Source organism: Hyposmocoma kahamanoa, unplaced genomic scaffold, assembly GCF_003589595.1.
Source record: "Hyposmocoma kahamanoa isolate Upper Pololo Valley unplaced genomic scaffold, ASM358959v1 93, whole genome shotgun sequence".
In the NCBI taxonomy this organism is placed as follows: Eukaryota; Metazoa; Arthropoda; class Insecta; order Lepidoptera; family Cosmopterigidae; genus Hyposmocoma; species Hyposmocoma kahamanoa.
In genome coordinates this window covers 8,150,614-8,173,304 of record NW_020654810.1, presented here as the reverse complement: position 1 = coordinate 8,173,304, position 22,691 = coordinate 8,150,614, and the positions used below count along the sequence as shown (strand labels likewise).

Here is a 22,691-nt window from a genome sequence, read left to right as displayed (position 1 = left end):
TTTTTTTATGAAAATGTTCTTAGCTCCGTTCCACAATATTTTTCTTAACAGCGACGTTGATACATGGATTTTTGAGCGTTCGGCAGCCATGTACGTTTTACGTAAAAGAAACATGCGTTTTATTTCTCGTAGAGAAACATTATTTTTCAAAAACATTTTTCGTATAAGGGTAGGTATAAGAATTTAAAAGGGATTTGGAGCGTAAGTAACTTTAACACTAGGAATATTTGAAGAGCTGTGTTACTCTATGAAAAACGCTGATTTAGGAAGCATGCATTAAAAATATTTCATTACATTAGAAGTGCAGTTAGTGGGTAACTGAATACGCAGGCTTGAGTTACATGCACGCAAAACTCCACCTTCACAATTAAAATCGATAGGCCTCAGATGTTGCGACCCGCAGCATGTCACGCACGTCTATTGGAGCTCAGGAATGACTGCTTTAATTAATTGTGGTCGTACGGAAACCGCTACGACAAGATCCTTTTTGTATTTTAAGCAGATCCGTGTTTAAACACATTAACACCGGTTATATGGGTTATTCCATTATTTATACACATTATTTTACATTTACTGTGTACTCATGCGAGACACATGAGAATACAATGAAACATAATCCCTGTTTAAAAGTAAAACTGTTTGATACTCTTTCGTGCCCAAATGGCTGAAACGAAGAATAAACATTTCATAATATTACTTGGTATTGTAGATAACAACAGACATAAATTACGATTTTAAGGACGAAAATTAGGTCACATAAAACCTTTGCAGTAACTTTAACTGTTGGAGTCCTAATTTAATGACTAAAGGAAAGTACACATCCAATGATGGCAGTTTTGCCGGAGTTTTTGTAAAGAGAAATAGTCGTTTAACCAACTTCGTTATGCGGAGCGGGAACGCAGATGTTTACTGATAAATACACGACGAGGTTAATTTAGAATTATATTAAGACAGCGTAATATACTAATAATATTCAAAATATAAGGGAGTGGTTTAAAGGAATGGGAATGTTTTAAGACATCAATATTGAAGAAAGAAGCATTTCCGTTACGTGACTCACACCTATGGCACGTTCAGTCGGCGCTAGCGACTACTAACATACTAAAAAGTGAGGTTTAGAAGGCCATTTTATTTTCTTAGAAGCCTTCATGTGAGAACGGCCCTTGAATTATGATGAGAATTTGAATATGTGATTTAACAACATGTAGGAAATGTACTTGCGACGTCTACTTAACGAATTCTCGTGAATCGTGTAATGTGAAGTACACAGCAATGTACTAAAAACAGCAAAATGTATCTGTTCCGCTTCCGTCTCTATTGTGAACAAGTATCGACAGATGTGTTGCGAGTTCAATTGAAACGAATTCAACCGACGCGAAGACGATGCAAAAATGTTACATTAACACATTGTACATCTCTGGCTTTACGAATCATTGCAAGTTCCAAGTTCCCAGTGAGCGTGTAATGCGTGTGCATACGGACTGTTTCCTTCAGCTCTTTGTAGTGTAAAACAGTGGTAACCTGAGCTGAGGCCGCGGGCGCCTGTCACACAATGGGAGGGGAAACCTTTCCATAGGTTTTATGTTCGTTTTATAGAGAAGCCATGTAAGCGCAGTCGTCGGCTGTAATAGTTATAATAACAAATCAAGTTGCTGACTAATGTAATAATAAAACTGACGACACTCTCTTGGAAAGAATGTGACTTTGAAATAACCTGAATAGACGCAAAATAGGCGCTTTGTCGTCGAGTTGCGGATACCAGCCCGTTGCACCAAGTACCAACCTGAATAGACTGAGAAATTTTGACGTATGTTGAATATATTGAGATTTCGGGATTTACGGATTCTCATTTATATTTTTCACGTAACTGCAATGTGGAGTAAATTATGAAAATCACTGTTCGTAATACGTGATGTTTTATAAAAATGAATTCAAACACATATAATATACATAATTGCTACATTCAATACAAACACATTACATTACACACAACATTTCGCGTTTTAAACGCTATTTTGTGTACAATTTCTTAACATTTGTACATAATAGTATAAAAGAGATATTATCGTTTAGTCACAAAAGAGTAACGAAATAGAAAAATATGTTCAGTACACAGTATCTCAATAACGTCCGGGCCGCAAATTCAGCATGTTGATTCTGTAATTAATCGAGAAGCTTCTGGCACAAACATTGTTGCCAGTTCAAATAAATCTCTGTACCAGCGATCCATTTAGGTCAAAGTTCCAGGTACCTCAATCAGTGCAGTATTACACAAACTGGATCAATATAATCGGCCCCATTAAAACTTAATCAAACTCGCACTGCAATTAAGTAGCTTCAGAGTGATACGAATAGCCAATTGATAGAATTGTTTCATGGAAACTGTTATAAATGTCTAACAGCGATCGTTTACACTGCAATTTTAATTAACTGTACAAAGAGGCCTGTAGACTAATTTTCAGCCAAGCGTTTTACATCTGTTTTAATCCATTATTGGACAGTAACAGTTACTGTAAAATTAAATACTAGAATATGATACGGGATACCTCGTTTCTCTATATGGGTATTTAAAAAATAAATATGTACGAGTTGTATGGTGTGATTTACAACTGCTTACTGTGTAGTTGCTGCCCACTGCTTCTCCATAGAGAAGTATCAACAACTTAAAAAAATAATTCATTGAACATTTTACATTGAATCAATTTATGCAGGACGGAAAGAAAAATGCTGACTTTTTGTGTGCGGTACTTACTATTTAAGTACTGTCCATGAAATGGTCTTAGGCTGTCAACAGATTGACTGCATGTTTGCAGTGAATGCGTGAAGTCGTAATCAACTTCATGAAGTCGAGGTCTCGGATAACGACTTCACGCATTAACTGTATGAAGTCGAAACCGTCTTCATGTAGTCGAGATCGATTGCACGCAGTTAACGCGTGAAGTCGTTATCAATTTCATGGCCGCACTACAACTTAAATCTAATAAGACGTCAAAATATACGGAGTGAGGTTTAGGAATAGTTAGATTCCGTTTATTTATGAGAAAGTTCGTAGTTCCGCTCCATAATATCTTAACAGCGACGTTGATATATGGATTTTTGAGCGTTTAATTATGAGCAGTCGAGGACTCGACTGCATGAACATGATTACGACTTCACGCATTATTTGCAAACATGCAGTCAATCTGTTAGCAGTCTTAGTACGATGGCAAAGAATCGAAGTTAAAAAACTTTTTTAAAAGTGCAATATAGTACATAGATTTATGCTTTTTATAATAATTGTACTATTTAAGAAATACAACAGAATTATACAACCTACTTTTAACGTAATATAGGTAAACGACTTTTGGTCTAGGGCGAGTAGAAAAATGCAGCAAATCTCATGTTTTAAAGGCGTACATAAACAGTGTATTCAGCGGGGATTACATTTTTGTGAGATTGTGTTTCGTATAAAGTGCAATTCTACCTCTCACCGGCTGGCGAACGCGGCATGACCGCACACCACAACCGGTCTACTCTGTACGAATACTGCAAGCTAATATTGTACAGTCTACGTACTAACTTATATTGCAAAATGTATTGATGGATGTGTCCAAGTTTGTATACGCTTCCGAATAATCTTTCGCTAATATGTACAACGGAATGTAGTTTGTTTACAAACCTTGGAAGCATTTGCATTGATTTATTGAATTTATAGAGCGATAAACAATTAAGTCATTGGAGGATTTACGAGTTATTTACGGTATTAACCAAACCAAATTAATAATGTTTGTTTTATAGCACTTAAAAATTACATTTTTCGTATAGACGAACTACTCACGTTGGACTTGCAACAACTAGTATATATGTATATCGTTAAAATTATTGATGAAAATATACCAAAATTTAACGACATACCATGTCAAACGAGTCGGAACATTAGCATCGGGTTTGAAAAAGTTCTCAGGTTAACTCTGACATCATTTTGTGGGATTCTCGAAGCGTGACGGAAGTTCCTCCACAGCTCGATTGACGCTTAAATGCCGTGGTTTCAAATAGACTGCGCAAGATTTTAATGTAAAATAAAATTGCACGCGTGGCGGTGATTTAAATGTTGGATAATCCATAGAGTCAAAAAGATCATCGTTTCCTAAGTAGAATAAAATAGAATAAGTAATAAAAAAATGTATTATTACCTATTTTAAGTCGGTGCCAATGAATACCGTATTTTTTCCTACTTGTTTCTTAAGTGAAATAAATAAATTATATTGCAAGTTTTAGGACGTTGTCTTTCGTATATTTATTATTTCCTGTAATAAATTAATGATTCTGTTTTACTTATAAAAAATACGTACAATTCCAAGAAAAAAAACAAGCTCAGCTCAAAGGGTGTTATGTGTGAAATTTACTACAGCGTACCGTTATTGGGTTTATTTATTGTTAAACAAAGTAAGCCTCAGTTCCCAGTAGACCGGACCCGTTACACTTTACCTCGTCCTCTGGCCAGATTTGGGAGGTATAGTCTCCGATACAACGTGGTGCTACGTGATACAACGTGGTACGTATCTCTTTCTTTAATCATGACCCCATTAAAGTACAGCGAAAACACCAGACTAGCAAATTGAGTTTAATGCGACTTTAATTTTTACTGAGCTTGATATCATAATTCAGCGTAAGCACGCCCAAACTTTGTCATTTACTTCTCATCATACAATAAGCGCAGCATTTTACACCTTATCTACAACGAACAAGATAATAGTAGCAGCGATAAAGACACTGCTATTAAAGGAGGCCAGATCCGTGTTTATCCTTGACGTCCATTTAGACTATCTATAGATGGGCTACGTGCTAAATAGCTGAAATATAAAGTGGCATTTTCGTTTTTCACTTTACCACTGAGCCGGTTAGTTTGGTAGAAAAAATTGGTGGTTTTACAACTGGGAAATATATATTTCGTGATCTAATTATAGGGACGATTCAATTTAAACAGTTTGCATATAGAACAAGGATTTAATTAACCAGAGTGTTGGTTTGAGAAATAACGTACCGGTAAATATAGCTTAATCCTGGATGTAGCTGAATTTTGTAAAGATACAAGATTGTGAAAGGAGTTTAAGCTTTACTAGCTGTACCCTACTCTTGCAATGCCACTGTAAGGTTGTAAAGTCTCCAACCCGCATTGCGACAGCATGGTGGACTATAGCGTTAGTGCTAAATTCGTAGAAGAGACGTGTGCGTCTCCAGAAGTGGGATCTAATACGTCAGAACGTTTTTTGCGGGCGTGGACACAACTCACGACAAATTGATGACAATGGAATGCATACGGGACAGCATGTATTATAATTAGTACAAAGATTAAACAACACAGGGTGCTGGTGAAATTACAGGCACATGGATTTGTCAACTTATGTCTCAGGGTGACGGGCGCAGCGAAGTGCCCCTCAGATCTTTGCGATTTAAAGCTCTGAGTGGCACTGCAACTGTTATGGGGTATAGCTTACCATCAGGCGCACGACTTGTTCGTCCCGTCACTTGATATTATAAAAAATAAAAAATATATGTAGATTACTAATTACCCAAAAAAATTAACTTAGCCTATTTTGAAACTTTTTGTAACGATGTTGATGTGATGCCCATTTTGATAACTGGTTTGATGGGCCTAGTGAGAATTTGCGTTTAAAATTTACCTAGTTCAATATAATAATGGCTATGTTCATTATACGACGCGGACAAGTAGGTAAACGATAAAGACTTCGTAAATATATTTCTTTGTGTCGATCACAGTGTGTCAATCATTCATATGTTACGATACTGTACTATAACGCGGGTATGACACTTCTCCACGTTGTACCATAAGTAGATAGTTAATTAAACAGTATTTTTAGGAAAAAGGAGGAAGTTTTCAATGCTCCTGTAATTTTTTTTGTATGTGTGTTACGCGATGATTGTAAATCGATTTTGATAATTCTTTTTTTTGTTGGAAAGAGGGTACCTCAGTAGTGGTCCCATTTAAATTTGAAGAATATATTCCACACGAATAATTCGGTTTCGTCCACTTTCCGGTAACCGATTTCAATAAAACTTGCCAAATAGATGTAATTCCACGCACTTTTGATATCGGTTTGTTTAATACTTTGTACTGGGATTATGTCATGAATAAATGAAGATGACGATAAAATGCATAACAGCCCTTGTAAATATTAGCGTACAAAAGATTAGCTATTTTTACCGACTGCTAGACCTGAAGTGTGGCTAAAGCAATCGATCCTGAAAATAAAGTAACAAGTGGCAGGTCACACGGCTAGTCTTTTGGGCCAATGACCGCTGACACGAATGCTGCATACATTTTATAATGTTACCTCAACTTTTATTCCCGTTTGTAAACTTTGCTTTCATTAAATATTACAAACGTTTTAAACAGAACGGTTCCTGATGTTATACGACGAGTTGTAGCAATCGACAAAAAGTAAAGACGGTTTTATAAAGATTTTTGCTTTGTTTTGTTTATTTTTGTCATTCTATGAATTTATTATGTCTGAAATAAATGCTTATTATTATTGTTTATAGAAGAAACAAGGTAAATAGACATTATCAACTCTTCCTCTGAACATAAGCAAATAATGTTTTAGTTGTAACGAATATTTATTTGACACTTCCAATCGATTTGGCAGAGATGGCTTTATCGCTATTCAGTATCGATAATTATACAACAAAATATAGTATAAACATTTTGCATATACTATAATTTCGTAATGAGTCATTGACTTACAATGTAATGAGTATCATGTTTAAGAAATGAAACTATTTTTCCGGATTTAAATCGCGTATATTTGTTTTTTCAAACAAACATACTATGTTGTTCTACTTCCATGATATTTGTCTATTTTTTGTGTTGTTTGTTGAGTGAAGCAAATAATTTCATAGATTTCTCACAGGTGGCGTTAGTGCAAAAAAGTCGTTAAAACTAAAAATAAAGATGTGTAACAAACACATCGAAGAATTCGGAAGGTCGGCTGACACGATTTGTCAGGTCACTTAGTCTTGGCAGTAGCCCTGGCAAGGCACTGACGCAGGTTCGTTTTTTGTCATATCGAAGGATTTTTTGTTTTCTTTTGTTACAATGTTTTAGTTGTTATTTTATTATAAAGTAATTATTGGGTGACTTTACGCTTACGTATCTTAAGTCATATTAATATTTATAATTGTTTATAATATGTTTAAATCGCTATAATAATAGATATCATCGCAGGATATGAGTCAGTTGATATAAGATTACGTAGAAAAGAAATCTATGGCACAATCAATTTTGATTATGTCGAAAACAAAACACTACTAGGATAAACGAGAATATTAGAAACAGAAAAATTGGCAACATGAAAAATTGTTTTTCGATGATCGATGTTGGATTTAGGCTAACATAAAAAGGCTCTCAGGCTTCAGTGTCCATGATGTCCTTTGTTTAGGTACTCGAGGCACATTTTCGGTCGAATGACGCCGTGCTGCAAGCTTCGAGTAAAAATAGAAATTAATCGATCCTTTTATTCTGGTCAGCTGCTCTGAACGCGGCGCGAGGTTTGTAGGAACTTGACTTTTTAGCTGAAAGTTCGTACGTGTATTTACACGTACTAATTTTAATTCAATCTCGCGTAGTTTTTTGTTTATTATTGACTTTAAGGAATATTAGAAAAAGATGATCGTGCTCATGCAAGGACGAAAATATAATGTACATTTTTGGGTGGAATACTGCGTATATATTTAATATTTCATTTCCTAACTAAACATCTGTATCAGAATTAGTTGTTGAACCATTGTCTACGGAATTACAATGAGATCTGATTGCTAGTAAACTGTCGTCCTATGTAACAAAGTTCGAGAATGTCTTTAGTTCATTGAAACAATACATTCCGTTACAAATTCCAACCCTACATGACGGTACAGGTTTAATCAATAAATATCTAACTGCAGTAGTGTTCCGAAACAATATTACCGTTGGTGGGCTCTAATCACACTATTACTTACAAAATTACCATCATGCAAGATGATATTTTTGATTTATAGCCTCTGTTATACGTACTTTCTCTGCAATCAGTTAAAATTTTCATTTATATACCATATTTGGACAGTTTAATTAATTACAGTTGTTTCGTTAAGGTGTTGCTGAAGGCCAGGCGTTGAGCGGGAATCGAGTAAATACGGAGTGAAAACTTAACAGCTATAGTATAGAGCGTTTATAATTTATCGTCGATTACGTAGTACGCACTCGTAGCGCTTTCTCGTGAAACGTTGAACTGAAACGACTGTCATAAAATCTTGAAAACTCCCCTCCCGTGCCGCGGTTCGCCTCCTTCAGTAATTTACTTGAATCAAATTAAGAAGTTCGCGTTGTTTACGATTACTGTATTATATCCACCCATATAAGTACCATTGTAAGATACGTATCTCCTTTAAGATGAAGCTATAGGCCTCAATCCCCTACGTCCATGTGGGTTGGGGACTTCGCGCTACTTCAAAGAGTAGAATTGCTTTACCATTGGTTGTAGACAAAAGTTTTTTTTTACCATTTCAAAAATCACTTGTTGAACCTACATATCATAGGCTAAATTCGTAAACCTCGTACCTCCATTAATGTGAACTTTTGAATAGGCAAAAAAATATAATTACTAGAAATAATTATAAGACTCTATATATTTGTTTTATAACATAGGCGCCGCGTAAACGTGTATCTTATGTTGGATACAAGGATACAAGCAACTGGCAACAAGAAGTGAATATTCTATTTTCATACAATTGATAATATGAAATCGACACAGTCGCCGGTTGTGGCAGTGCGACACTGTCGTCGGTTGCCACAACCGCAATTTGTATGAAAATAGAATAGTCGCTTCTAGTTGCCGGTTGCTTGTATCCAACACAAGCACGTTTGCGCGGTGCCTAAAAAAGAGTCTAGAATTATATTTTAAGCTTTAATTGCTCGATATTACGCTTGAAGAGTAAAATAAGCATTTCGTCCAAAAACGGAATTACGGGGTTTCAGATTTAATCGACAATATGTATGATTTAGTTTCCCCACAAATTAAAAATATCAGTAAATGGTCAAAGTATGGTCAATAGTCTCTGATGTAACTAACAATTCGATACAGTGGCAGCAATAATAGATTAGTCGGTCGTTGCGGTTCTTCGTCATTGAACTCGATGGAAGATTTTCGTTTTTTTGTGATCGAATTGATTTCTAAAATCTGGGCACGTGCGAAGGGATCACAATCACGAATTGGCTCGGTAGGTTGAATAATTAACAAGGGTCGCCACCGTTGGTTTAGAGTTACCTCAAATGTCATCTCTACTTGCGGGGCTTGACACCAGGGAAATCTAACGACGTTCGCACTAATCTAAATAAACTGTCGCATGATTCTCATCGTCACACTTGTTACAGAATGCAAGTACTTTTGGAGTTTGTAGATACAACTATAGACTACTTTTGCTATAAGAACTCTATAATATGAAATATTAGAGTAAATACGGACATTTATATGTCATACTTATGTATAACATACTTATGCTATTAGTTGATATGAATTACATAATGCTGTTACCACAATTTCATTACGAAATGCAAAAGAAAATACGTGATATAAAGGTCAAATTTTATCATGTTAAGGCCAACCTTCATATTTCGTATTATTATCATTGAATGTCGACTTTTTTCACGTAAAAATAGGCCGGTCGTTGGCATTAGTCAAACGTGTACGTGTGAGAAAACGCATTTATTGATGAATGTTCTTGGCAATCGTATAAAGGTTGTACGGTGAGAGCAAAAAGTATTGAGAGTAACGTGTCATCGCGGAACCGCCTCGTTTTAATATTAATAACCCCATACAAGAGCGCTCCTGCAGTTGCTTCAGGCTCACCCAGTCTTTATGGCGATGTTTACCGCCGGCTCACGTCGCCTACTTGCGCTTTTAAAGCAGGCAAAGTTTCTTACCCACTTCTGAAATTATAGTCTGCACTAAGGAAAGTATTTTCTAAAATTTACATTTAATGAACAGGTAGCTTCAGTGCAGTGATAATGCAGGCGCTATCTCTTACCATATATTTCAAAAATGTATAAAAATGTTTTGAAAAAATGGACATACTTCGTCTAGTTTACTCTCTTACACCTTAGCAACTATACGTAGGCAAAATACACTTGTGCGTGCGTGCACGTGAATGCATTTGTGTAAAAACAGCTTGTGCTCACGTCCTTGAAGACGTACAAGGGCTGTTCACTCCCAAAGTAGTCTCTGCCCATTCACAGCCCATGCATACAGCGGGAAATATTGTACAAATAGCAACTTGTATTTTACGTCGCGCTGGTTGTCCCTTTTCTTCCCCAGAATAAATTAACAAGCGTTAACTGGTACCGTATGCATAAGCAAAATTTGAGGTCTGACGTTAATTTATCATAGAATATTTAGCACCACTTTAAGTTAGCCAAGTTTGTTAAGCCTTGATTGAGCTGTTTTACGCGGCACTTCCAAAATTGATGATGATGTCTCGTAACTTGAGTTATTTGTCCTTTAAAGCTTCATAAAACGGGTTTTTAAATCGGCAGACTGGTTATTGTTGAGACTGATTTAGTAGCATAGGTAGTGGTAGTGCATAGTATTTCTATTCGTAGCCTTGCAAGGCAACCAGTTTGCTTTTGGGACTTCATTTTCATTATAATCATATGGTATAATGTAACCTGAATACAAGAGGATATTTCACGTAGATAATTTTTTGTTGCTCTATGTACTCGATGCTCATATCAGACGATTTTCTATTGCTGGCAATAATAAAGCTGTGCTTTTCGAAGATAATACATGCTTTACGAAATTGTGCATCTCGAAAACAATTCGAAGCGAACTATAGTCTGCAGTTTCACTCGGTCCTTTTTCGAGAACAGTGGACGAAAGTTTCTCCGAGATTTACTTTTGAAAGTCCGCTGTTTCATATTCATACCGCGACAACATCTACTCCTGAAATTTTGAGAATCAGAAACGAATATGCATAAGAATTAGCAGAATTAGACCCATTGTGTGAGAACGTTTGTGACACTTCGTCGAATCGACGACAACTTTTGTTAAACGTTATTATAGGTGTTTGATACCGAGATTGATGATGATTTTAGTGTTCGTGTCTTTAATTATTAAACTTAGATAACCACAGAGAGATAAATAAATACCTTTGTTAGAAAAGTAATGTAGTTTTGCGTTTTGATGTAAATAGGTATGAATATTTTCGAATTCTCCAGAAGACATTAATTATTCTCATCTGTTATTAAGGATTGCAAAAATACGACGCACAGAGAAAATGTTAAAGATATATATAGCTAGAGCCTGAGCCAGGCAATCCTCTATTATAATAGGATTAAACGGGACAATAAGTATATACCACGTACTTGTGTTGTAAACCTATATACATACATATATGTTACTTGTTTGTGCAAAGTAATTTGCTTAAGTTAGAGAGACCATATGACCACTTTTATATAACTGGACTAGTGGCCCCTTGGGGGTGGTTACTTTTTATAGAGAAAAAGAAGCTATAACTCTACAAGAGGGTTATATATTACTCTACGTAATAACAATTATATTTTACAAAATATATAAATAGAAAAAAGGTTATTACGTTGTAATCTTGCATAAAGTTTGTTTAGCTAACAGTAATATTGTATTAAATTATGATGCGAAAACATGTTTGATTATTTTAATCAGTCAAAAGCCATATATTTGTCACTGCAAAGCCCTATGTTTTGCAGCTTTTGTAGCTTAACTAACAATTTTATAAGCATGGAACTGCTAATATATATTTTTTCATTTACGTATTCAATTCAATTTATTCAAATGTATATGCATATTTTCAAAGAGCAATCCCTAGAGTTTCTTGCTCATTCTTCTCAGGGGAATCTGCCTTACGAATGAGCAACAGGGTTTTTTTTTATAACGCCTAGTGACGGGACGAACAAGTCGTGCGCCTGATGGTAAGCTACACGCCTGTCCATAACAGTTGCAGTGCCAGAGCTTTAAATCGCAAAGATCTGAAGGGCACTGCCACTGCGCCCGCCCTGAGACATACGTTGACAGGTCCCATGCGCCTGTAATTTCACTAGCACCCTTACCCTTCAAAACCGGAACACAGTAATGCTGACATTACTGCTTGGCGGCAGAAATAGGTAAGGCGGCTGTACTTCCCTGGACGAACTCTTACACAGGGAGCTCTACTGCTACTAAAAGAGTTTAATCAATACGACGACTTCAAGTGTAATTTGCTTACCTATGATATAAATATTATTTGCCTTTGACTTGATTACTGCTATTGTTTAGTTTGTTTCATTTTTCTTTTGATTCAATTTGGATATGAAAGATAAATTTAAAGACTGATAAAAATTTAATTGATAACGCCTGATGCATGATATGGTCGCTTAGAAAGTATAAGGAAATAAAAGGCTTTTCTCAGTGGGATAATGCAGCCAACACACACATGGGTGTAAAATGATTTTTTTTACTAATTTCCTTTACATTTTCAGTATCTGTAAAAGAACTTTAGTAATTGAAACGTAGTAATTCGATGCCTTACTTTGTCAAACAATTATCTTATAAAGAGTGGTTATTCAGGGGATGTCAAGACTTTCTATTCATTTTAAATTCCTCATCAAGGCTGTTAATTTGGATGCCTTACTTTAAGAATAGGTGAAAGACAGTGTGCGAATATGAAGGATTGTGAAATCAACCTGCAAAATATGTACATATAATGCATTTTTTACATTTCAGCTACTTTGTGCTTTAAGATACGAGTTTGAGAAAGTAAGACGACGAAATGGATGTTGAAATGTACAGTACTTTTAATTTTATTCTGACCGTTGACAAAGGAGATCCGCCAAAATGACCCCAGGCCCGGCGCCAAAATAATGTAACTCAGTTTTTAGAGTAAAAATAGCAATAATATTATATAGTTTCGGTATTGCTAAATTCACATGCTAACATAGTTTTTTTGCCTGTTGAATTTTCATAGGTGCTTTATGAAAAATTCTATTTATTAGAGAAGCGTCGTCCTTTTTAGTTCATTACCATTGTAATAAATAATTATGGCATATAATAATTAAACATATTTCATTTGCAGTTATATTTTTATTTAGAAAAAAAAATAGTATAAACTTCCCATAAATAAATAGAAGAATCCAGTCAAATGTTTTAGTTTTAGCTTTTTGTTTGTATTATATAATGATAAATATATCAACATTCGCATAAAGGTACAACAACAAATACGTTCAAACAAATAATTTAAATAAAGTATATTTGTATTGTTATATTATCGCTTTACGCGACTTTACTTAATGGCCGCATGACCTTCAAGCAATCGGCAAAGAAAGGATGAACACGCACGGATGAACGCACCTGTGACGTGAGGGCACAACTGGATACATCTTATTGTCTCGCTCACATATAATGGTTTAGAGAGAGAAACACGCAGACGCCCGCTTTGCTTTGGCGTGCTCTGCTCACGCGCAGTCCTACGCTAACGTTTGTTGTGTTGTGTACTGTGAACTGTGCGATACCTTACCTTGATCTTTATTTTACTTTGTTTAACCCTCCCGGACTTTTGATTTTCTTGTGAAATGGCAGACGTTTGTATTTTGTGTACACGATCATTACGGCAACGTCGTAGACATTTCATAGTTTACAGTACAGTACATACATGCTTATACGCCATAATGACTAATTACAAGATTAATGAACTAAAAATGACGACATTTCTCTAAAACATTTAATTTTACAAAGAGCCCCTATTAAAATTCAACGGGCAAAAAGACAATGTTAGCATGTGAATTTAGCAATACCGAAAGTATATAATATTTTTGCTATTTTTACTCTAAAAATTGAGTTACATTATTTTGGCGCCGGGCCTGGGGTAATTTTGTATGGGATTTGGCGGATCTCCTTTTCGAGTTAGACGATTAGCCACGAGGCTTTGCAAGGAAAAGTGAACTCAATATGTATATCGAAGTACGTAACTAACTGTAAGTAAGTAACTGTAGTGCCGCATGCAAATGATTAGCAGGATATGGGCATGAAATACTTTATGAAGCAATATAACATGGTGTGATTTATCTTATTGAATATAGTTGAAGTTTTAATTTATCATCATCGATCCGTTTATACGTCCCACTGCTGGACACGGGCGGAGGCCCGAGGGGCGTCTCAGGCGAGGCTTTAGGCTGCAAAATTGGCTCAAAGGGGGTTGGGGAATTCTCACACACTTTTCTTGAGGGTTGTGTACAATATTCGACGTGCTTTCTGCTTATCATGCATATGTCAGCTCGATTTTACGTTGTGGACTTCTTATCTGGGGAAGCGGTACAAATATAAACAGAGTGTTATTAGCCCAAACAAAATATTGACATCAACCCTTGAAGTTACGCTACTAACAGATTGACTGCATGTTTGCAGTTAATGTGTGAAGTCGTAATCAACTTCATGCAGATGAGACCTGGACTGCATGAAATTGATAACGACTTCACACATTAACTGCATGCAGTCGATCTCGGCTGCATAAAGTCGGTTTCGACTACACGTAGTTAATTCGTGAAGTCGTTATCAGAGGTATCGGCTGCATGAAGTAGATAACAACTTCATGCATTAACTGCAAAAGTGCAGTCAATCTGTTAGCAGCTTTACAGAGATCGTAACGGAGAAATATAACCAAAATTGTTTGTATATGTGTGTTAGAATTTACAACAAAGTACCAAATGACATTAGGGTCATTCCAGCGAAAATGACACTGCGGTTCAAAAAAATAACTTACACAGTTTGGTTTTAATTGTATAACTAGAATACGCCCAGTAAATCAAATCATTAGAAATAAATGAGATTTTTCGGATATTGTAAAGTTATGTATTTTTTGTCTTCATTAACGCAGCCATAGTGCTGTCGTCTATAGTGAAGCATTTTTCCTATAATGTTAACAACAATTTTCGCGATTATTTGTGCGTCTTTCTAAAAAGGTTATGTCTAAAGGTTATGTATACTGTCGAAGAAAATAAAATTCACGAATTTTAAAACAGTGATAACTGTTTGCATAGAAGTATATATAGTGAGGAGTTATTAAAGTTTCAATAAATACTAATTTCATGTCTCACCTGTCACAATGAAACATATATATTTTTATTTTAACCGATAAATATGCAATCTATTGGCATTTGCTTTTGTAAAAGTATCAAGTATGCTAAGGGTCATTATTTTTGCTTGTAAATATTAAGGTTTGAAAGTGTGTCCCACCAGTCGCTATGACGGGCTATATGTCATAGCGACTGGTGGGACACACTTCTAAACATTTTATAAATGTTTGTATTTTCATGGATTCGAGTTTAAACGATGTTTCCTAGGTGTATCAGTTGCTTTAATTTCAGAGTTTAACGTTTGATGTGTTAAATTGTGACGATTGGGACATCATTTTGTGACAGGTGGGACAAGTTACATTTGAATATACAGAATTTTAGAAAAATACACTGTTTATAAGTAGATCCATCACTTGTAAGCAAATTTTTTATAATTCTTCTCATAATTTTAACACATTTTAACACATAAAAAGGACAATTAAAAAGTGACAACACTTTTCCTGATAATTTTTAGTATGAAAATGAAATGTCTGTCTCCACCAGTTTTAACTATATATTCCAGCGAAACTTCTAAAATTAGATATATTTTGATATGATACATAATCTTCAAGGAAGCGGCAGGATTTTTCAAATTTATTTACGCACTTTACTTGCGTGACTTCTATCATGTTGTCATAGATAGTGTTACAAGAAAAACAATAGGATTACTTTATCAGTTCTTTAACTTTTTTTTTGTTTTTTTGTTATTTATGTTATGTCTTAATAAGACGAAAATTATAAAATATTTGCTTACTAATGATGGATCTCATATTAAACAGTGTTATTTTATTAATTCTGTGTATTCAATTGTCACTCGTCCCGCCCGTCACAAAATCATATCCCACCTGTCACAACTTAACATATTAATTTCCTTAAAATTTATCAAAGTTATTAATTAAGTGTATATATAAAAAAGAACTTTAACTTTCAAGTTATCTCATATAAAACACTTGCTGAACAAAATATTAATACTTTGTCTTGATCTTGGCAATGAAGCCATCAACTCAAACAGGCGGGTGTCGTGAGTGTCCCACCTGTCACACTTAGAAAATTAAAAGCTTTGAGTATAAATAATGTCATAAATTTATGTAAATAAATAGTCCCAGTTTAATTGCATATCTGGCTTCATGATATTTTCCCATTGGCCCATTAAAGACTTGCCTATTAAATAATTTTAAACAAAATTATACTAATGGTTTAAAGATAAAGTATATTATAGTATTAGGGATTATTTCAAAAGTATTATTATATAGATGAATTTAAATTAATTTAAGTATTTATGACTATTATTATTGATATATTACAATGTTATATTAATTAACTATACATACTTATAATTTAATATAATCATAAGTAAAATTAATCAATATTTTCTGGTAAAACTTGTTTGTACTTATTCTACTATTTGTTATCTGGATCACCATGTTTCTAGCAAATAAATTATTTGATTTGGAATAGCAGGTTTCGTCATGATAAAATCCTTCATCGAAAAGCTCATAGTCAATTTCAAATTAAATTTTGCCCATAAATACCGAAAAAACCAGGGGTGCAAACCCAAATTAAAAACTTGATTAACGCATACAAATCAATATTTATAGTTCAATATAAATAAGAATTAGACATATGTAGCTATTAAATTAATATTGACTTAGTACAACCTTACTTAAAAAATGAAATATATTATTATTTTTATTTTGTAACAAAGCAGAAATGGCTGAATCAAAGTTTAATAAATTAAAAAATTTTTCAACTTTTATATAAATATACATGAAGGCAAAATCAATCTCCAATCACTTGACGAACCTCTATTACAAGCAAATTAAAACATGAACGAAAAAAGAAGATAGTCAACTTATCTTTTAATTTTATTTTTATTAAATATCATGATGATTTTACTACCATGATATTTTTTTTGTAATAATAAAGCAAAAAAAAATGTTTAAAGACCCAATACAAACATCCGCAACACACTAGAGAAATTTGCACAATCTGCTAGCTCCTTAAGGTGATATACACTGATTTATGTCCAGTTGGACATGTTTGTTCAATCGTTATTTAATAATATAATATTGTAATAATAATAGTTTCTTAATTTTAAAATTAGAATAAAAAAGAAGTTAAGTGCTTCAAATTAAACTTTTCAAAAAATACTGCATTATTTTGTAGATTTGGTGACAATTTGACGTGGTTACTTTAATTATGCACACGCCTACTTAGTTTCACATGTGTGATGTTGATATATGGAATAAAATGTATATTAAGTTATTATAACTTTGAGAGCGAAAAAAATCAGTTCAGTAAATGAGCGCAATAAATATATAATACAGTAATCAATATGCATTCGTTTCAACAACACGACGAGTCTACGGTATCAAGTGATAGGTATATTATTGCAATATCTTAATATTCCATGGTAAAAATGCAAAAACAATTACAAGGAACAAACGCACTTACCTGTAGTTTCCGCGGATGACGTAAACTCAATAACGGAGATTATGAGAAATATCACTAAAGTTCCGTAAAGTTTTAAAGCGCACATCTTGAAAAGCCGTTCCAATTCTTCCATGACACGTTATAAAATGTATATTTTTGCGTCCATTTACATTGTTTCTTCACCGAGTCTGACTCTGACAGTCCTGCAATCCATCTCCAACTGGTTGCTAGGATTTAGCAGCCACAACATTCACACAACACCTGTGGGATTTGTTTCATGCGAAACCATTGAACACTGCTTGACCAAGGTACGAGATTACTCATAAGTTCACTCAACTTTGTGTGGTATTTACTTTATTATATATTATTTACTTTATTATTTATTTATTTTTGTGAACTTCGAAAGTTTCATGAACTTCATTTCACAAGTTTTGTTTGAAGGACGCGATCCGTCGGATACGTGTGAAGAGATCGGAACAATCAAGCACAAAACCTGAGTGACCAGTTTTTTCTTTCAAATTTGTTAAATTCGTTAACAATACCATTTCTCTTTGGTCATTTCATTTCTATATATTTACATGGTTATATGATTTATGTGAGAGTTATCAAAAACAAAATAGTACCGTATTTCATATACACTGTAGTAAGTTTAAGTAATTTTACATCACAAAAACCGTTCTTTAATCACAAAATTGCTCAGCTGTAGCAGTGAGTGGCAAAAAACGGTAACACTGCATAACGGTAACCAAAACCATTCGTTCCTGGAGAAGCCGTTCATTCGCAATGTACTTCATTCACTAGAGAGTGTAGTTACGTTATACATTGACTTACTTTAAACTATTGTGTTATCTTTACTCAAATAGACTAAAGTCCTTCGCCGCGGATAAAGCCGGAAGGGTTTTTGTGAGCGAAGCTTGTAATTAGTATAAGTAATAATAGAATACTAAGTAATAGAATAGTATAAATAAGTATTTTTCCTGTATTTTGGTCAATAAATTTAAAAAAAGTTACTTACAATGTAAATAAATAAACCAAACAAATACATAATTAAATAACAATTGCAGTGCCATTCAGGGCTTTAAATCGCAAAGATGAGGTGCGATACCTCTGCGCCCATTACCCTGAGACATAAGTTGAAAAGTCTCATGTGCCTTTTTTTTTTCTCATGTGCCTGTAATTTCACTAGCACCCACGTGAGACGGGGCAGAGGGCACGTGGTTTTGCGATCCTCAGCCCCGTCCGCGGTTGTCCACCACCGCGGACTCTCCCCTGGGGGAGCACTATTCCCCTTCATCATTCCACTTCATCGATAGTGGCATGCCGGGAATACTTGGCACACCAACCAACCGTGAACCCTTATCTAAGATGTACTTCCCTGGATGAACTCTTTCATAAGGAGTTCTACTGCTACTAAAACTAAATGTTACTGTTTTTGATTGATGTAACTAATTTTAATACATTTTCAGAAGCAGAAAATATTTTAAAATTATGTGGGATTTCAAAGTTTACAAATATTTCTTTATTAAATAATTTTTATGCATTTTCAAAACACTTTTAACACTTGTTTCTAGTGTATTGTTGTTATGTCTTTTGATTGAATCACATATCTCAAGATAACTTAAAATGATCTGAATAGTTTAAAAATAAAAATTTTGAAAAATGTCCACGTTTTTGTCAGATTCGGTCACTCATATTATTTATTATTATTGATATATTATGTTTACAGCGCCAGCGGGTGCATCTCTAACTATGCACCATCTGTATGTTCCGTTGTATAATTATGCTATTGAAGAACGAAATGCAGTGAATGAATGTAACTGTAGTTTTGTCTTTGTTTCTCTTGTCAAAAACATGTTTATCTATCCTGCTGTCAGTTAAATGAAAAAATTAATGAAACGGAATGCGTGAGCCTCTTTCTTTTGGACTGTCCGTGTCTTTTGGATAGTTGAGGCGGATTTTAATCCTAGGTAATCACTGTTTTTATTGAATTATTCTTGAGAAACAGTGAATTTCCTGAGAATGACCATTAAATGTGTGACGTGACTAATGCTATTTCGACTATTAGTAAAGTCTACCGTGCATAACCTCCTTTTTCATGTTTTGACATCCTCTTGTGCAGACGTAAAGTTTTTTCGCTTTTCTGGTTAAGTGTAAATAAAGTCTATTGTTATTTCAGCCATGGTGCGAATGAACGTATTGAGTGATGCGCTAAAATCAATCCACAATGCCGAAAAGCGCGGTAAGAGGCAAGTGCTCATCCGGCCTTGTTCAAAAGTAATCGTCAAGTTCTTGACTGTGATGATGAAGCACGGGTACATCGGCGAGTTCGAGATCGTCGACGACCACAGAGCCGGCAAAATAGTAGTGAACCTCACCGGTAGATTGAACAAATGTGGAGTCATTTCACCGCGTTTCGACGTACCTATCAATGATATTGAGAGATGGACTAACCTACTTCCATCCAGACAGTTCGGGTAAGTTTTCTCCTGATCATTTGCCTAGATATTTTTGCACTTTGTTGTAGACTCGAAATCCACCATTAACCTGTTATGTTCTTGTTGCAAATCTCCAATTTTGGAGGTTACCTTGGGTAAGGTTATAAATGAACAAATTTGGTTTTTGTCGCTCTATAGGTTAATATATTTCTTCAGTTTATATTATTCACAAAACAAACCTAACTTTCAACTAATTTCTTCAATGTTTGATTTAAAGTATAATTTCCATTTTATTCAGGATCATACACAGATCTATGCTTTGTATGGTACTTGCATTGATAACGTTTGAAGAGAAGGGAGAAGTATATAGCTGATTTTGTCGTCCTCATTTGCACAACTACCGCGGATCGCCAATAGTTCTTGTTGGTCGTCATTTGATATGTTGTGCTACAGAAAATAAAACGGTACTAATTGATGTCACTTGAGTAGTGAACATTGTGAGTGTTGTTTTACACAATAAACAATTAAGCTCTTGAACTTTTTTAGGAGTGACTACAGTAGATTCTATAGTCAACACACTCTTAAAATTTATGTTACCACATTTAGAAATGAATAAATAACATACACACTCATAGCACCGCAATAGGGAAGCCCTGAGTCGCAGGTGCCATGGACAAGCATATAGACAACCACAAATTACACCCATGAGAGAAAGTAAAATTAGCCCATACAAATATTTCTCCCAGACTGGGAATTGAACCCAAGTCGTCTGTGTGGTAGATAAGCATGGTAACTGGTTGGCCATGGAGAGTTAGAAAACTGGTAGAGTAATATGAATAATAATAAAAAAAGATTTTAGGCATTTACTGCTTTTTAGAATTTCTCCTTTGTTAAATACATCTGCTTTATCAAGAAGATTGGCTCTAAAAATAACTGCGATGTATCTGCAGCGCAAAGTTATAGAGTCATAAACTACTATCCCAATGTTAGCATTTTTTGAAATATCTCAGTAATAACTCAAATAAGGATCTATTTTGGATTTGGCCTCTATTCTTGAAAAGCAGCAAAAAATTATGGTTCTAGTACAGACTACAGCACATCATGCCACACATTGATATTCGAACAGAAGTGTATAGCTTCATGTGCTGTTGACTGCACATTAATTGGCCATATTGTGCAACAAAATGCTGATTTATTTCATAAATTGGATATTTGTTATTTATTCCATGCATATCCACTACTCTGCTGTATTGCTTGATTTTTAAATTACTTGCATTTGTGTTCACTTCCCAATGTGAACAGTTACCTAATTTCTAATTAAACATTGGTCTATTTCAAAGTTTTCTCTGCAGAATATTGTATTATATTTGACTACTTGTCAGTATCAATGTTAGATAATTCATTATTGCATTTGTAATTTCCAGATATCTTGTACTGACAACCAGTGGTGGCATCATGGACCATGAGGAGGCCAGGAGAAAACATCTTGGAGGCAAAATTTTAGGCTTCTTCTTCTAAGTTTACCCAATATACTTAAAAATGTACCTGTTGTTTTATTTTCTAATCTAGTTTATAGCTTACCAATTAGTTTATTTCGTAATTGTGCAGGATTGACTGTTTCATACCTATTAATATATACATATTTAAGACTACCAAGTCGTCATTAATTTATCATCTGCCACTACAAGTTAATTTATGCGTAGCAGTAGTACTTGTATATATAACGAATAACATATACATAGTGCGCACTATAAGTTCCCGGAACTGGCCACTTACATGAACAATATTGAAAAAGTAATTACATTTGAAAATGGAACTCTGGCTGTAGAATACAGTTTGTTTCATCTGACTGTTACTTGTTTTTACATTGTGGCGTCATTTTAGAAATTGATTGTCTACATCACCATGGAAAATTTTCGTACTATGATTTTCTACGACTTTAGTGTAATTTAATAGCTCAGCGGAGCTTCGCTCGGCTTCAAACTGCTTTTGGCGATAAAGCACTATGCAAAACGACTTTATAGCCGATTTGCAGAATTCAAATGCGGTCGTGTGAATCGCAGTGACGAATTTCGTGACGGTCACCCACTGATGTGAACAACAAAAACATCGATGCTGTGCGCCGTATGATCAAAACAGACAGGCATGTGACATACCATGAGATTCGGGCATCTTTAAGTATAGGCATGAGTCAAATACAATCTATACTACACAAACATTTGGGTATGAAAAAGCTGTGCTATCGGTGGATCCCATACAATTTGACTGAGGCTCAAAAAACTGATCGCGTCACTTGGTGCAATGCCATGCGTACTAGGGGGTCTACTCTCGATCTCCGTCCGAAACAATTACTGCTAAATAAGCAATACTTGACCAAATGAAAAGACGCGTGATGCGAATGTAGTTTCATACTTGACACTTGTCTTTTAATTTTGTCGAATATTACTTATTTGACAGTAATTGTTTCGGACGGAGATCGAGAGTAGACCCCCAGATTCAAAGAAGGGGCGTCAAATTTGGTGTGGGACATAGTAACAAGTGACGAAACACGGATTTATAGTTACAATCCCAAAACTTCGTCTTCCGAGATGAGTCGAAACCAATCAAAGTGGCGCGCGTGCATAGTGCCTCTAAGCGGATGATTGCTTCTTTTTTTAATAAAACTGGACACGTGG

The 22,691-nt window shown here is 34.8% G+C and overlaps 2 protein-coding genes across 3 annotated transcripts in view; one reads left to right on the top strand and one right to left on the bottom strand.

The window, feature by feature from the left end:
• The window catches only part of LOC113237147 (protein sidekick), a 63,572-nt gene extending 45,708 nt beyond the window's left edge, over positions 1–17,864 (bottom strand). For both annotated transcript variants that reach the window (XM_026473446.1, XM_026473448.1), the window contains exon 1: positions 17,603–17,864. In XM_026473446.1, coding sequence (XP_026329231.1) covers positions 17,603–17,714 — 112 coding nt within the window. In that variant the 5' untranslated portion in view covers positions 17,715–17,864. The remainder of the gene's footprint in view (positions 1–17,602) is intronic.
• A 1,610-nt stretch (positions 17,865–19,474) lies between these two features.
• LOC113237421 (40S ribosomal protein S15Aa) lies at positions 19,475–21,560 on the top strand. Its single transcript, XM_026473875.1, has 3 exons — positions 19,475–19,548; positions 19,758–20,055; positions 21,441–21,560. Exons 2-3 carry the CDS (start codon positions 19,760–19,762, stop codon positions 21,532–21,534), a joined length of 390 nt encoding a protein of 129 aa, XP_026329660.1. The 5' UTR covers positions 19,475–19,548; positions 19,758–19,759; the 3' UTR covers positions 21,535–21,560.
• The last annotated feature ends 1,131 nt before the right edge of the window (positions 21,561–22,691 follow it).

Bases quoted from the DNA above. Each gene is read 5' to 3' on its own strand.
- LOC113237421 (XM_026473875.1), top strand. From the start codon at position 19,760: ATGGTGCGAATGAACGTATTGAGTGATGCGCTAAAATCAATCCACAAT. The intron at 20,056-21,440 runs GTAAGTTTTCTC...TGTAATTTCCAG, and splicing joins CTTCCATCCAGACAGTTCGG to ATATCTTGTACTGACAACCA.